Raw genomic sequence first — 13,836 nt, forward strand, 5'->3', positions numbered from 1 at the left:
AAACCTGGAGAACAAAAAAAGGAAGGAAGGACATGAGGGAAGGAGGGATGGAGGGAGGGTGGAGAGAGGGAGGGGAGGAGGGAGGGGAGGAGGGAAAGAGGGAGAAGAGGAGGGAGGGGAGGAGGGAGGGGAGGAGGAAGAAGACAGAGATAGAAGCTCTGACGCCTCCTGAAGCTGTGCCCTTGGTATTTCAGAGAGAGCTGACTTTTGGAACATTCTGGAGGTTGATCATTTTTCAATAACTGTGCCCTGAATCTTCATGCACAGCCGTGATAAAGGTCTAAAGGATTCCCACCCCACTGACACTGACCTCCTCCAGCTGGTGTCCGCGGGTGGTGAGAGGTACACGGTGCTGTAGGGGCAGCTGTCAGCGTGTGTAAGTTAAGGGGATTGCTCTGTGGCTCTGACCTGGTCTGCATGTACACGCTTGGCCACAGAACAGGAAACTAGGTGCACAGACAGGGGGCAGGCTGCTAGGAGCAGCCTCTCTCAGGTCAGTTCCAGCCTGCAGACAGCTGGTGGGGGGGCTTCCTGCCTGGCTGGGCACAGCCCCCAGTGTAGTGGCTCCCCAATGGCCCGGCCCCATTCACCTAGCACTCAGCACAATCCTCCCATGTCTTCCAAGAAGAGGTCCGTTGGGAGGCAGGGTTCAAAATGACCCGCCGGCAGGGCAGCTCTCGGTGCCAAGGGCTCAGAAGAGAGAAGGAGGGAGCAGGCATGCAGTTCCATCTTTGAGAGTTTGGGGGGTACTGGTGAGGGGGACCTGGTTGTGGTCAGCAGAGTTAGGAAGGGGACCCTGGCAGGTATCCATCCACCCATAACTTTATTTCATGTGTAGACCCAAACTTTTGCCCTTCTGGGCCTGGCTCTATACAGCTGCCTTGGCTGGGTGGCCCCCAACTTGATGCCCTCAAAGGCTGTGCTGCTGATCACTCCCTTCCTGGCCTCACGAGGTATCCCAGCCCTCTGCGGTCTAGTATCACCTTCCTGAACTCCTTTTTCTGCCCTTTGGCCCCACGCCTGGCCCAGACAGTCTGGCTTCCTCCCGGCAGCTCCCAAGGTTGTCCTGATTCCATCTCCACAGCCAACAGTGTGGGCAGTTCTACCCCCAGAGCCTGATGAGCAACTGCACACAGGCCTGCCCCTCCTTGTCCCACAGAAAAAGGATATCTGCCGCCCATGCTTGTCTACAGACAGGGGTCTCCGGTGCGGGGAGCCCAGCCTACCACGCTCTCGGTATACTCTGTCCACCAGCCCATGATGTCGTGTAGTCCGACTTGTGTCCAGGCCTGAGGACTGAAAGGGTGTCTGGGGATAAGGATGGGGACAGGAGGGGGAAGGAGATAGAAACAGGAGGAAACAGAAACAAGGGGTGAGAGGGAGACCCAAACACAGGATACTGGCTATGACCTGAGGTCACCCAGCTCTGCCCTCAGGGACCCTGCCCTGGAGATACTCTGTGGCCAATCTACAGGCTTTCTCCAGCAGCCCCAGCTCCTGCCGAGCCATGGAGTTAGGGTGCAAGACCCAGTGGGGGTGTCCCAGGATGGGTGAGAGGCGTGCAGTGCAGCTGGCATGCTTGGGCCAGGCAGGGCGGCACAAGCTCAGCCTGAATGCCAGGAGCGCGGACAGCCGAGCAGCCCTCCCCAGTGTGGCCAGGTGCAGACAGACCTCCGCCCTCTCTCCGTGGGCCTGGCCAGCCTCCTGTCCCCACTTACATCATCTCTGAAGGGGCCTGCCAAGAGAGCCCCTCCCCCCGGGGCTTCCAGTCCTGAGCTGCTTTGGGGCCCACCTGGCCGGTGCTGGCTCCCAAGAGGATCTTGGTAGAGCCCAGAGCTGCTCTGAATTGAGCCCTGGCCCCTCTCCTGCTCCCACCCCCAGCCTCTCATCCAGGCACCACCCAGAGCCAAGCACAGGCACCTTCTGGGGCTACAGCCTGGCCGGATAGGATTTCTTACCAGCACCTGGGCTGGCACAAGGCCCCAGGTCAGCCTCCCAGTCTCCAGGGCTACCACCAGGGTCTGCTGCTCTGCTGGGGTGAGCTTTGCCTGTGCCAGGCTTAGATGTGGTGAATCTCCCTGCCTGGTCACCTGGGCCCTGGGTCTTTTTGTTTCCCAAGCACAAAGCAAAAACGCATTCTGATACTCAAATGGGCTTTGCTCCCCAGAAAAGCTGCAGTGGCCACCAGAAGGGCTGGCTGCCGTATGAGGACCGCCAAGTCCGTGACCCAGAAGGCTGCTAGTGTGGGGCTTTCTGTACTTTTACACTCGCAGAAATGCTGCGAGCAGTGATGAAACTCATCTCAGGAAGGTGGGGGCCAGCCATCTCTCTGAGCTACCTATAAGCACAGAGGAGAAACTGAGGCAGCTGAAGCACAGCCAGCAGGAGAGTGAAGTTGGGCAGCCTTTGATCAACTCTAGGTGCCCCCTAGATCCCTAGGCCTCTCCCAGAACACCAGGCCCCTCCTAGCCCTCTAGGCCCTGCCCAATCTCCACACCACATTCATTTCTCTGGGCCCTGTCCATCTCTTTAGACCCCATCCATCACACAAGGCCCTGCCCAATCAGCCAAACCCTGCCCAGTTCTCCAGGCCCCGCTGACCCTTCAGACTCCGTTCAGCTCTCTAAGCCCCTTCAGACTCCGTTCAGCTCTCTAAGCCCCTTCTAATCTTTTAGGCCCTGTCCAGCCCTTGAAACCCTGCCCACCTCTCCCTGGTCACTCCCAGCTCTCTAGCCCCTGCCTGCCAACTGTGTTTGAGATCTGAGTGCTTTCACATGTGCATGTTTGGAGTGCTGGCCCATGCAGCTTGGGGAGCATGCTCGGATTCTGCTGCACTGGACCCCAGATCAGGATATGTGCACATGACATCTGCCCCAGGACTCCAAGAGTCTGGGGGGCTTCAGACGCCCCCATATGCACTTCCAGAGATGGGGTTGCCTAGCAGATCCGTTTGACATAGGTGGACAGAGGGGATGCCTCCCTGACAGCCACAGGGTCAGTCATGTGGGATACTCGGGTCACCTGGCACCACGCAGGAGTCGGGGTCTTACAGGCTAACACCAGGGCTGCCAAGGTCTCAGCCTGGGGGCTCAATTACCAGAGAAACCGGTGCTGCTGCCAGGGCCTCCCCCAGAAATCCGCTGTGCTGAAAATGCAAAGAATCGACACTCTGAGCCGCGGTGGAAGGGTGGGTCCTGGGCTAACACAGGCCCAGTACAGGCCGCTGTCCCTTCCAACTGAGAAGGCCCATCCCCATGCAGGGCCAAGCCAGATGATGCTTGGATGCTTTGGGGAAGAGGAGCTGGGAGAGGCAGAGGGGCAAACACCTGCCCCAAGAAGCCTTCTGCAGATAGCCAGTGATGTCAGAGGGCCACGGGGCTGGGACTCTGCAGGTCACGTTGCCCCAGGACCAACCCAGCATCCTCCAGCACTGCCTTATGTCAATGGTGGCCAGTGGGGAGGAGAGGATGACTCTGGAGCCTGCCCAGTCTTGGGGACACGGATTTTTGACAGCAATGTAGCAGGTACGTCACTGCTGGAGGGTCTTGCCCATGCAGAGTCCAGACCTGGCTTGGCACCCTCCCACCTGACTTCACCCCCATTTTCCTGCAGACCGGGTTATGAGAAGAGGACACAGCTCTTATCTATGTTATTTTGACAGCCGCCTTGTGGCCTGGGGGAGTCAGGAGGCTGGGTGTGGAACTCTGCCAAGAAACATCTGCAGACAAGTGGGGTCAGGCAGCCAGGGAGAAGTGCCGGGCTTGTAGATCTGTGAAGCGGCCAGAGCCAAGCCCCAAAGGCCCCAAGCGCTTCTGAGTATGAGCGACAGGTGCAGTGGCTGAGCACACAGGGGCCAGGTGGAGGGCTGGCTACAAGGGTCTGTGGGTTGTGGGGGTCTGTGGAGCTGAGGAAACCTGGCTGGGATGCTCAGATTCCTCTGGGCTCTGGAGACAGGAGGAGTGGGTAAGAAGAGGGGACAGCTGAGCCTGTGGGAATCTGTGTTTAGAGGAGGCTGAGACAGGACTGGGGGGGGGCGGTTCTCCCTGGAGAAGGAAGGCGAGTACTCACCTGGAAGGAGAGATCCATGGTGCCACTTCCGATCTGGTTCACATTGGGCAGGGAGCCGCCGTAGTACTGGCCGCGACTGGGGCCCAGCTGCAAGTACTGGGTCTTTTGCAGTTGAAGCTGCACAAGAAAAGCCGCCAGCTGCAAGTCAAGGGGTGTATCTCCACAGCACCTACACCCAAAGAATCCGGGGGGGTCCACATAGGGACCCTGTGACTTCAACTTCCCCAGGTACTCAGGGCACCCTGGGCGGCCTTCCCTGAACAGGCAGCACACTGGGGAAGAAGTTCATGACTGAGCTTATGGACCAGCTGCCTGGTAGAAACACAGCTCCTTGGCCAGAAACTTCTCCCACAGTCCATGTAACTCTCTCATCCCCTAGACCCAGTCTGACTACTCGAGGGTCCTGCCCAAGCCCCCAACCACAGCTACTTGGGGCCTCAATGGAGCAGGTCTACCATACCTCTGAGCAGCATCCCACTCCAGAGCTGCATGGGGACCTGGGACACACTGCCTGGTGGGGGCAGAGAGATGGCTCTAGTGACTTGTAGGGGACATTGGTAGATGTCCAACTTGGTTGGCATGACCCATTTCCCTCAGCAACCAGGATCCTTAGTGCCCATCTCCAGGCCTGGCTGCTGTGACTGGGCACAAATGCAAGTGGTATCTGCTCTGGCTGGGCTGGTTGCTAGGGTCCCACACTGTGTACACAACACGGCTGGTTTGCAGTCCCTCACAAACAACTCCTGGCAGCTAGCCACACCGCCATTCCACTCTCCCACGCCAGCCCCAGCTTCCTGGGGGCCTCGGACAACACGGGGAAGTGGAACTCCACCTGGCTGCATGCCCAGCACCTCACCCAGGTAAGCAGCTGTTTCCTGTGAGCTGCAGCACAGCAGAGAAAGAGGAGCCGCTCTGAGTCTTAGGCGCCTGTTGGCTCCATACTGTGAAGTCCCTGTGCTCCTGGATCTGCCCATCAACACCTCCCCAAGGTGTCCGTTCCAGCAGTCACAAAGTATGAAACAGGCCAGTGAGATGGCTCAGCAGGTAAAGGAGCTTGTTGCCAAGCCCTGAATCTGAGTTCACTCCCCATAAATCACATGGTGGAAGAAGAGAACGGAATTTCGAAGTTGTCGTCTGACCTCCACATGTGCTGTAGCACAGCCCCTCCGAGTAAATGTAATTTTAAAATATCTTATTATTTTTATTTTATGTGTATGAGTATTTTGCCTGCTTGTATGTTAAGTGCACCATGTGCGCAATACCTGCAGAGGCCAGAAGAGGGTGCTGAATCCCCTGGAGTTAGAGGTAGTTGTTAGCTGCCATATGGGGTCTGGGAACTGAACCTTGGTCCTCTGCAAGAGCAGCCAGTGCTCTTAACTACAGCGCCATCTCTCCAGACCCAAATATAATTTTTTAAAAGATGAAACAAACTAGAATAAAGGGAGTGACTATGTGGGGAGGGGCCCTCCACCTCCCACTCTGCCCAGGAATGTGTCCTCCACAGACCTAGTCCCTGCTATGCACTCCTCATGCCCCCATGGTAGAGACAAGCCTCACAGACCATGTGACCTGGGAGGCTGTGAACCATTCTGGGCCTCGCTTCTCACTTTTCCTTTCCCTCGCCTGAGTCACACAGGTGGGTGGGACATCACACAACCAGGTCCTCACACAGCCAGTGCTATGGTAAAGAAGCCAGTGCTGCACAGGACGTGCTTCTCCATGGGGACTATGGGCTTAGGGAGAGAGACATGTCAGCCTTGGTACCCGTTGGTGGAACTGATGAGCCACCAACAGGGATAAGTGAGAGGAGTGACAGTAAGCAAATGAGCAAATCAGTGAATCAATGCATGAGGGGAGTGAACGAGCTCGTGAGGGAGGGACTGGGAGCGTGGATCATGAAGTCGCTGCTGTTTCTGACACTGACCACATAAACCCATCAGTTTGCCCTTCTGAAGCCACAGAACAACTGCAATCCCTGGCCACCATGCAGGGAGCTCAGGGATGACATGGTGGGATGTCTCCCTTTTCCCACCTTCACAGCTATTGACAAAGGGGCCACACCACAGCATCCCTGCTCAGATCCTATGCATCAAGCCCAGGGTAGAGATGGGAGCCCCACTTCTAAGAATGGGCCCCCTTAAAATTTTGAGAGCCAGAGATGGAGAGACTGCTCAGTGGTTAAGAGCACTGGCTGCTCTTGAAGAGGACCCAGGTAACTCAAGTTCCAGGGGATCCAATACCCTCTTCTGACCATAGGCATTGCATGACACGGGTGCACTTACACACAAGCAGGCAAATACACTCATATACATAAAATAAAAATAAATAAGGGGCTGGAGAGATGGCTCGGCAATTAAGAACACTGGTTGTTCTTGCAGAAGATTCGGGTTCAAATCCCAGCACCCATATGGCAGCTAACAACTGTCTGTAACTCCAGTCCCAGGGGATCCGAGAGCCTCTTCTGACCTCTGCAGGCATTGCATGACACGAGTGCACTTACCTACATGCAGGCAATACATGCATATACATAAAATAAAAATAAGTAAAAATTTAAAAAGATCAAAAAATAAAATAAAATAAAATAATAATAAAGGTGGGGCGTGGTGGCACACACCTTTAACCCCCCACTCGGGAGGCAGAGGCAGGTGGATCTCTGTGAGTTCAAGGCCAGCCTGGTCTACATAGTGAGTTCCAGGACAGCTGGGGCCACAGGGAGACCCTGCTTCAAAAAGACAAAAAAACAAAATAAAATAAAATAAAGAGTACATTAAAAAAAAAAATCTGAGAGCCAAGATGGGGGTTAGGCAGCCATCCATGCTTTTGCTCTGGTCTGCTACCTTCTATTTCCCTCCTGCCTCAGCCTCTTGAGTACTGGGATTCCAAGTATATGCCACACACATTAAAACTGTAACAGTGGGAGGGCTCTGAGCGCCCACCTGGCCTCTCCTGTAGTGCCTCCTGCATTGCTGGGCACCCTTCAAACTTCAGAAATAACCTCGGCCCTGTGCTGCTGGCCTGAGGCTCTGTGCACAGCTGCTATAGCTGCTGGGTGCCCTTGGCTATGAACTCCGCTGCACACCAAGCCTGCAAGCCCCCAAGTCCTGATCTGTATGGAGAGCCAGGACAGGGACCGGGGCCCATGTGTTTGCAGAGGACCCTTTGATGAGCACCATCCCATGCCAATGAGGGAGACCCCTGTGTGACCTCACTTTCTGCCTGCTGGCTACAGCCCTGCATCCTTCCAGGGCTAGTCTCAATGCTTACCTGGGAGCAGTGTGTGACCATTTCAGTGAAGGGCAATGGAAGCTGAGGGCAGATGTCCCTACTACACAGCAGGAAGCCACCCTGAGACTAAGGGCACAGGGTGCTATCACTGAGGGTCCATCTTACACTGCAAATGCCAGGCGTGTCTCCACAGCCACAGCTTCTGGGTATCCCCTGAGCCTGTCCACCTCAGAGCAAATCCCAGTCACAGGGCTGTCCAACTGTCACAAACTGGCTGGCTTAAAGTCATAGGTAAGGGGGCTAGAGAGATGGCTCAGAGGTTAAGAGCACTGGCTGCTCTTGCAAAGGACCCAGGTTTGGTTCCCAGCACCCACATGGCAGTTAACCATCTGTAACTCTGGTTCCGGGGCATCCAGCACGGTCTTCTGCCCTGTGCAGGCACTGAATGCATATGGTGCACTTACATGCAGGCAAAACACTCATACACATAATAAATAAAAATTTAGGGTTTTTTGTTTGTTTGTTTGTTTGTTTTGTTTTTTTGAGACAGGGTCTCCCCGTAGCCCCAGCTGTCCTGGAACTCACTATGTAGACCAGGCTGGCCTCGAACTCACAGAGATCCGCCTGCCTCTGCCTCCCAAGTGCTGGGACTAAAGGTGTGCACCATCACATGTGCCAAAATTTTAAAAAACAGCCCACACGTGTTTCTTGCCTCTGTTCCCCAGGAAGCTTCTTTCTGGCTTCATCCATCTTCTATACACTTCAGGCAGCTCAGGACTTGGGGCCACCCTGTTCCAGTCCCATTCTCCCCCACTTGGTGGCCTTCTGTGTCTGTGCCTCAGACCTCATCCTCCTCTTTCCTCTGCTCACACAGCCGTCAATACCCTCTGGTCCCACAATCAACAAATGGCAGATGGCAAAATAACTGCGTATTTCAAAGCTGCTACAGACCGCTGCTTGTGTCCCTAGGCACAGTAGGACGATTATCTCCACAGCTTCGCCTTGTGTGGGTCTGTGCATGTGAGCACAGGTGCCAGTGAAGGCCAGAGTCAGGTGTTTGTGCAGAGAAGCATCTGGGAGGATGCACAGACATTCCAACACTACCCCAAGTTACAGAAGGGACCTGAACTTCCACAGGGGTTCATGTTTAGGGGGCTCCTGGCTCCTAACCAAGGAACCGGTCTCTGGATCTGATGTCCACCCTAATCCATAATGAGCTCATCTCCAGACCCCTCCCTGGCTAGCCTGGAACTTACTATGTAGACCAGGCTGGCCTTGAACTTGCCTCTGCCTCTGAGTCCTGGGATTAAAGGATTGCACCACCATACCAGCTGGGACACCCCACACTCCTTTTTAAAAGGCTGATTATGGGTTGAGGAGATGGCTCGGTGGTTAAAAGCATGCACTGTTTTTCCAGAGAAACTGAGTTTGGTTTCCTGCACTCACACAGGGGTGAGGGAGGAATGACGACTCACGATTGCCTGTAACTCCAGGGGATCCCATGACTCTGGTCTTCGCTGGCACCTGTGCTCACATGCACAGACCCACACAAACAAATAATTAAATGTAAAATAAGTCTTTGAAATTTTTAAAATTTAAGGTTTATTTCTAATTGTGTGCCTATGTGGGTATGTGTGGGTACCCTCAGAGGTCAGAGGAGGGCATCAGATCCCCTGGAGCTAGAGTTACAGGTGGATGTGAGCTGCCTGATGTGGGTGCTAGGAACCAACTCGGGTCCTCTGCAACAGCAGCAAGTGCTCTGAACTGCTGAGCCATCTATCTAATCCCTCAAGACCCTTAATTAAATCTGTAGGGACCTTGTTTACAAGAAAGGCCATACCCCCAGGTTCCAGGAAGATGAGGACACGCTTTTAGAGAGACACAATTCCAGCATGTTATACTCTCCTGATAGGCAAGTCAAGGCTGAGAGGGGCTGTCCAGCTAGGAGGTGGTGGAATGCAGCATGGACCTCACATCTTGTCGCCTCAGACTGGGCCCCAGGCTTCTTCTGAGACTAGGGACTGGCTGTCCCCCACTGCAGATGGAGCGCCTCCCAGGTAGACAGCTCAATGGAGATCCCACCTGGTCCTCCTCTTTGGGACAGACTGGCCATCACAGAACAGCTGCCTCTGTGGCTCTGCTGTGGTTACCTCCTGTGATGGGAGGGGACATGACAGCCCCCAGTCTCCCTGGGAGCCTTGTGCAGGACAAGGCAAACCCCCTACACCTGCTGGCCCCTCTCAGCCTCACTGTGCAAATGGAGTGGCCTTGGGCAGGCCAGGTCCAGCCTTCAGTCACCATGGCAACAGGCTGGCCTTGTAAAGAGATTAAGGGGAACAGGCTAGCTGCCGCCTGGGTTGTGTCCTGTGCTGGGGGCTTGAGGAGATGGATGTATCTCTGAGGAGGCCTTGGTTGGTTTCCCCACTGCTAGTCTGGCTTTCTGCTCTCAACCTCTGCATGACAAGGCAGGGGACCACTTACAGCCCCTCACCAGCTAGGCCAGTGGAGCCTAACTCGGGGCCTTTGTACAGATTCCACCTCCACCAGCAAAGGGTCCTGCCACCACTTGGGGGGAGGAGGGGGTCCCTTTTTCACAGTTTGCCATCTGAACCTTCCCAGCTGAGGTCTGTGTGACTGTCCCTTCCTGTTATTCTGTTATAATCCTGGTGGCCAGGAGCAGAGCCCAATTAGAAAACAAGCACTCTGAGCCTGCCAGGACGCTGCAGAAACAACCCACAGACCTGGGACTCTCAGGCAGGGACAGGTTTCTAAGGTGCCTGGACCAGCAGCTTCCTTTCAGCTCACAGTTGAGATGAAGAAAGGAGCTCAAAGAAAAGCCACAGCTGCCCAGAGCTGAGGCAGTATTCACACCAGCCCAGTAGATGTTGGGAGCAAGGGCAGAGGGTCCCAAGGGTCCACATGCTCACACCCTGCAGCCAGGGCAGCAGACCCTGGAATAAGGCCACCTTCCCAGTGTTCCCTGGGAAGCTGGCCTCACCAGATACTATGATTACCAGGGGAGCCCTGGGTGGTGGGAAGAGTTCCACAAGTATAGGCAAAGCCTTAAAGATCTGGCAGGGAAGGAGGAAAGGGCAGGTGCAAAGGCCCTGGGGCAGGAAGCAGGCAAGGGCAGGGTCTGAGGTTTGAGGACAGAGCAACAAGCCTTGGTGGAGAGGATGAAAGCCACAAATGGCCACTTAGCATAACAGGAGACCAGGGTTCCTCCCTGCCACAGGACAAATACCTTGCTGCCTCCTGCCTGTGCTGCCCCAGCCCTGTCACCACCCACATCCTCAAGCTCTCCTGGGGGAGGAACCATCTGTTCCCTACAGCTGAGACCTCAGATTCTAAAGAGCCGGGCTGTTCCTCCATCACCACCTCCACATAGGGATCCCAGCTCACCCACACCCCAGGCTGAACACAATCAGCCATCAGGCATTGTACCCTGCACCCTTTGGGGCTGGCCTGTCACATAACAATCTCCAGTGTTGGAAAGGGCATGTTCCAGGGTGATGAGAAGGATAGGGACAGAAGCTGAGGACCCCTACCCAACCTGCTCCCCAACTCCTCTCAGAGTCATGTCATAAGTGGAGAGAAAGCTTGTGCTCCTCATGTTATAGCAACAAGAATTTAGATCATCAGACACACGAGACTCCTTCCCTCTGTGTTGCAGATGGGGCTGAAGCCTCCCTCATGATGATGGGGACTCAAGACAGTGTCCTGTGCATGCTCAGTAGGACTGGAGATGGCATCTGAGCCTAGCATGTGCTCAGTGAGCTCAGGGATAGAACCCAGGTCTCCTGAGTGCTAGGCAAGTGTTTTACCCCTAAGCTGCACTCCAGCCTCTGACAAGTTTCTCTGCTCCAAGGGTAACATATCTCAGACCCACAGTGCCAATGAGTATTATTCTACGATGCCCTACACACTAACAGTCCCGGACCTCGGCACAGCCCAGTGACCTGGACAGTTGGAGACTCAACTGTCCAGCAATGTAAGGTTGGAGGGCAGGGAGAGCCAAGGATGCCATGTGTACAAGGCACAGCCTGTTGCAAACTGGGTATGTAGATCAAGGGTGAGGGGCTTGGAGTGGCTGCTGATCTCAGGTGGTGGGGGGTGCTGTAAGCTCAGCCTCACTCATCCATCCCCCAGTCCTCGCAGCCCTGACTGTTTCCTGTCTCTCCAGATTTGTCTGTTCTGGACAGTTCTCATCCCCACAACCATGCAACATGGCCTTTGGTGTCTGGCTTCTATCACATCACAAAGATCTGGATCCATCTGTGCCGCAGCATGGACAGATGCACGCCCCTGGATGGGTACACTGCACTATTGTTTATTTATTCCCAGGCTGGATTGACACTTGGCGTATTTTTCCATCATCTTTCAGCGCTGTTGTGAATAATCTGTGAACAAGGGTGTGTAGTGAAGTCCCTCTTTTAAATCTCAGGGTGGAGTCAAGAGGGATGGCACAGGGCTGTGTGGCAGGTCCACACAGCACTGACTGGCATCTTCCATGGCAGCTGTGTGTGCCACACTCCCACGGGTGATGCTGGAGGCTTCCAGCCTCACCTCCTCCCCAACACTTGTTCCTTTTTGAGTTTTTGGTTTCCATGATGTGGGGGGAAGGAGGGTAACCCAAGCCTGGTAGCATGCTAGGCAAGTGCTCTGCCTCTGATGGCGGCTCAAACTCACAGCAATCCTTCTGCTCAGCCTCTCCAGTGCTGGGGTTACACAGGGTACCACTATGCCCAACTCCTTAAGATTTTATTTTACATTAAAAATTTTAAGTTATTTATTGTGTGTGTGTTAAAGTGTGTGAATGTGTGTGTGGAGGTCAGACAACATGTGGAAATGGGTTCTCTCCTTCCATCATGTGGGTCCTGAGGATTGAACTCATGTCATCAGGCTTGGTGGCAAGCACCTTTACCTATCAAGCCATCTCACTGTCCCATTATTTTACTCTATTTCTTTTTTCTTTTTTAATTTTTTTGACTTATTTTATGTGTACGAGTGTTATGCCTGCATGTGTGTAAGCGCACACCTGTCTTGCTGTGCCCATGGAAGACAGAAGAGGGCATCAGATTCCCTGGAACTGGAGTTGCAGACAGTTGTTAGCCACCATGTGGGTGCTGGGATTTGAACCCAGGTCTTCTGCAAGAACAGCCAGTGCTCTTAACCGCTGAACCATCTCTCCAGCCCTTTTATTGGCAGAATTCTTCCCCAGGCTACCTAGGTTCAACACTAGGAAAAATAAAATATAATGGCTAGGGCGTTGGTAGCACAAGGCCATAATGAGAATACATTTTTTTTTGAGACAGGGCTTCCCTGTACTCCTACCTGGCCTAGAACTCCATATGCAGACAAGGCTGGCCTTGAACTCACAGAGATCTGCCTCTGCCTCCCAAGTGCTGGGATTAAAGGCGTGCACCACCATGCCTGGCGTTATTTTTTTAAAATTATGTGCACGTGTGTGTGCAGGTACCCAGGGAGGCCAGGGGCATCAGATCTCCAGCTGGAGTTACATGTAGTTGTGAGCTGCTCAAGGTGGGAAACCAAATTCAGGTCTTCTGGGAGAGCAGAGTGTACTCTAAACCACTGAGCCATCTCTTCAGCCCCACCCCTCTGTCAGCTATTTTTTGAGACAGGATCTTATGTAGCCCTGGCTAACCTTGAGCTCCTGTTCCTCCTGCCACCACTCCTGAGTGCTGGATGACAGGCTTTTCAAGGAAACAACTTGTACATTTAGGTTAATATCTGTCCTCTGCTGTGTTATTGCCCAGGGCCTGATGGGTGCCCAGGCTGACCTGGCACACTGGAGGGGTCTCTGCTCACAGGAGGGAATGAATGGAGACCAACACACAGGCGTGCAGATTCCAGGCTGAGTCACGGCAGGCCCCAGTCAGGCCCCCAGTCTCCTCCTTGCTCCCTCCCACCCCCCACCTCACTATAAACACGGAATCAAGCGCACAAACATACAGAGCCATGGAATGCCTTTAATCAGGCTCAGCAGCCACTGCCAAATTTCCAGGCCCGGGGAGCCAGAGAGAAAAGAGGGTCTGTGCGGGCAGGCGCCTTCTGTTTCTCTGGATAGTGGTGGAGCTTGGATGCAAACACTTGAGCCCAGAGCTGTGCTGGGTCCCTTGGGGTCTATACAATGCAGCTGCTTCATGGGGCCTCTCTCCCCCAAGAGGGGACCGCAGACCCCCTGCTGGCCCAGTGCCCATTCCTGAGTGGGGCCTCACAAAGGGAAGAGACACTACTGAGCCCTTGGTTTGGAAGTGGAGAAACTGAGGTGCCAAGGAGCCACAAGGTTCCCTGAGGTCAGAGATGGGCCTCGATTACAAGTCAGGCTAGGCTGTCTCATGGGTCATGGGGTGGGGGTGTCTCCTGTCACCATTCCAGTTTGGAGCACTCTCCAAAGATTCCATTTGGAATCTCCACTATATGAGGCTGGAGATGTAGCTCAGGTGGTACAGTGCTTGCCTGTAACCCAGGGGGTGGAGACAGGAGAGTCTGAAGTTTAAGGTCATCCTTGGTTTTACAGAG

General features: G+C 54.3%; 1 protein-coding gene across 4 annotated transcripts in view; it reads right to left on the reverse strand.

The window, feature by feature from the left end:
• Positions 1-13,836, reverse strand: part of Crtc1 (CREB regulated transcription coactivator 1) — a 59,831-nt gene that overhangs the window by 23,861 nt on the left and 22,134 nt on the right. For 2 of the 4 annotated variants that reach the window (XM_029559308.1, XM_029559306.1), the window contains exons 2-4: positions 4,069-4,186; positions 1,171-1,308; positions 311-372 (exon numbers count right to left, since the gene is read on the reverse strand). In XM_029559308.1, coding sequence (XP_029415168.1) covers positions 311-372; positions 1,171-1,308; positions 4,069-4,186 — 318 coding nt within the window. Of the gene's footprint in view, positions 1-310; positions 373-1,170; positions 1,309-3,097; positions 3,146-4,068; positions 4,187-13,836 lie in introns of all 4 variants that reach the window. The other 2 variants (XM_029559305.1, XM_029559307.1) reach the window with 2 other exon arrangements.

Source organism: Nannospalax galili, unplaced genomic scaffold (genome assembly GCF_000622305.1).
Source record: "Nannospalax galili isolate Female #2095 unplaced genomic scaffold, S.galili_v1.0 scaffold529, whole genome shotgun sequence".
NCBI lineage: Eukaryota > Metazoa > Chordata > Mammalia > Rodentia > Spalacidae > Nannospalax > Nannospalax galili.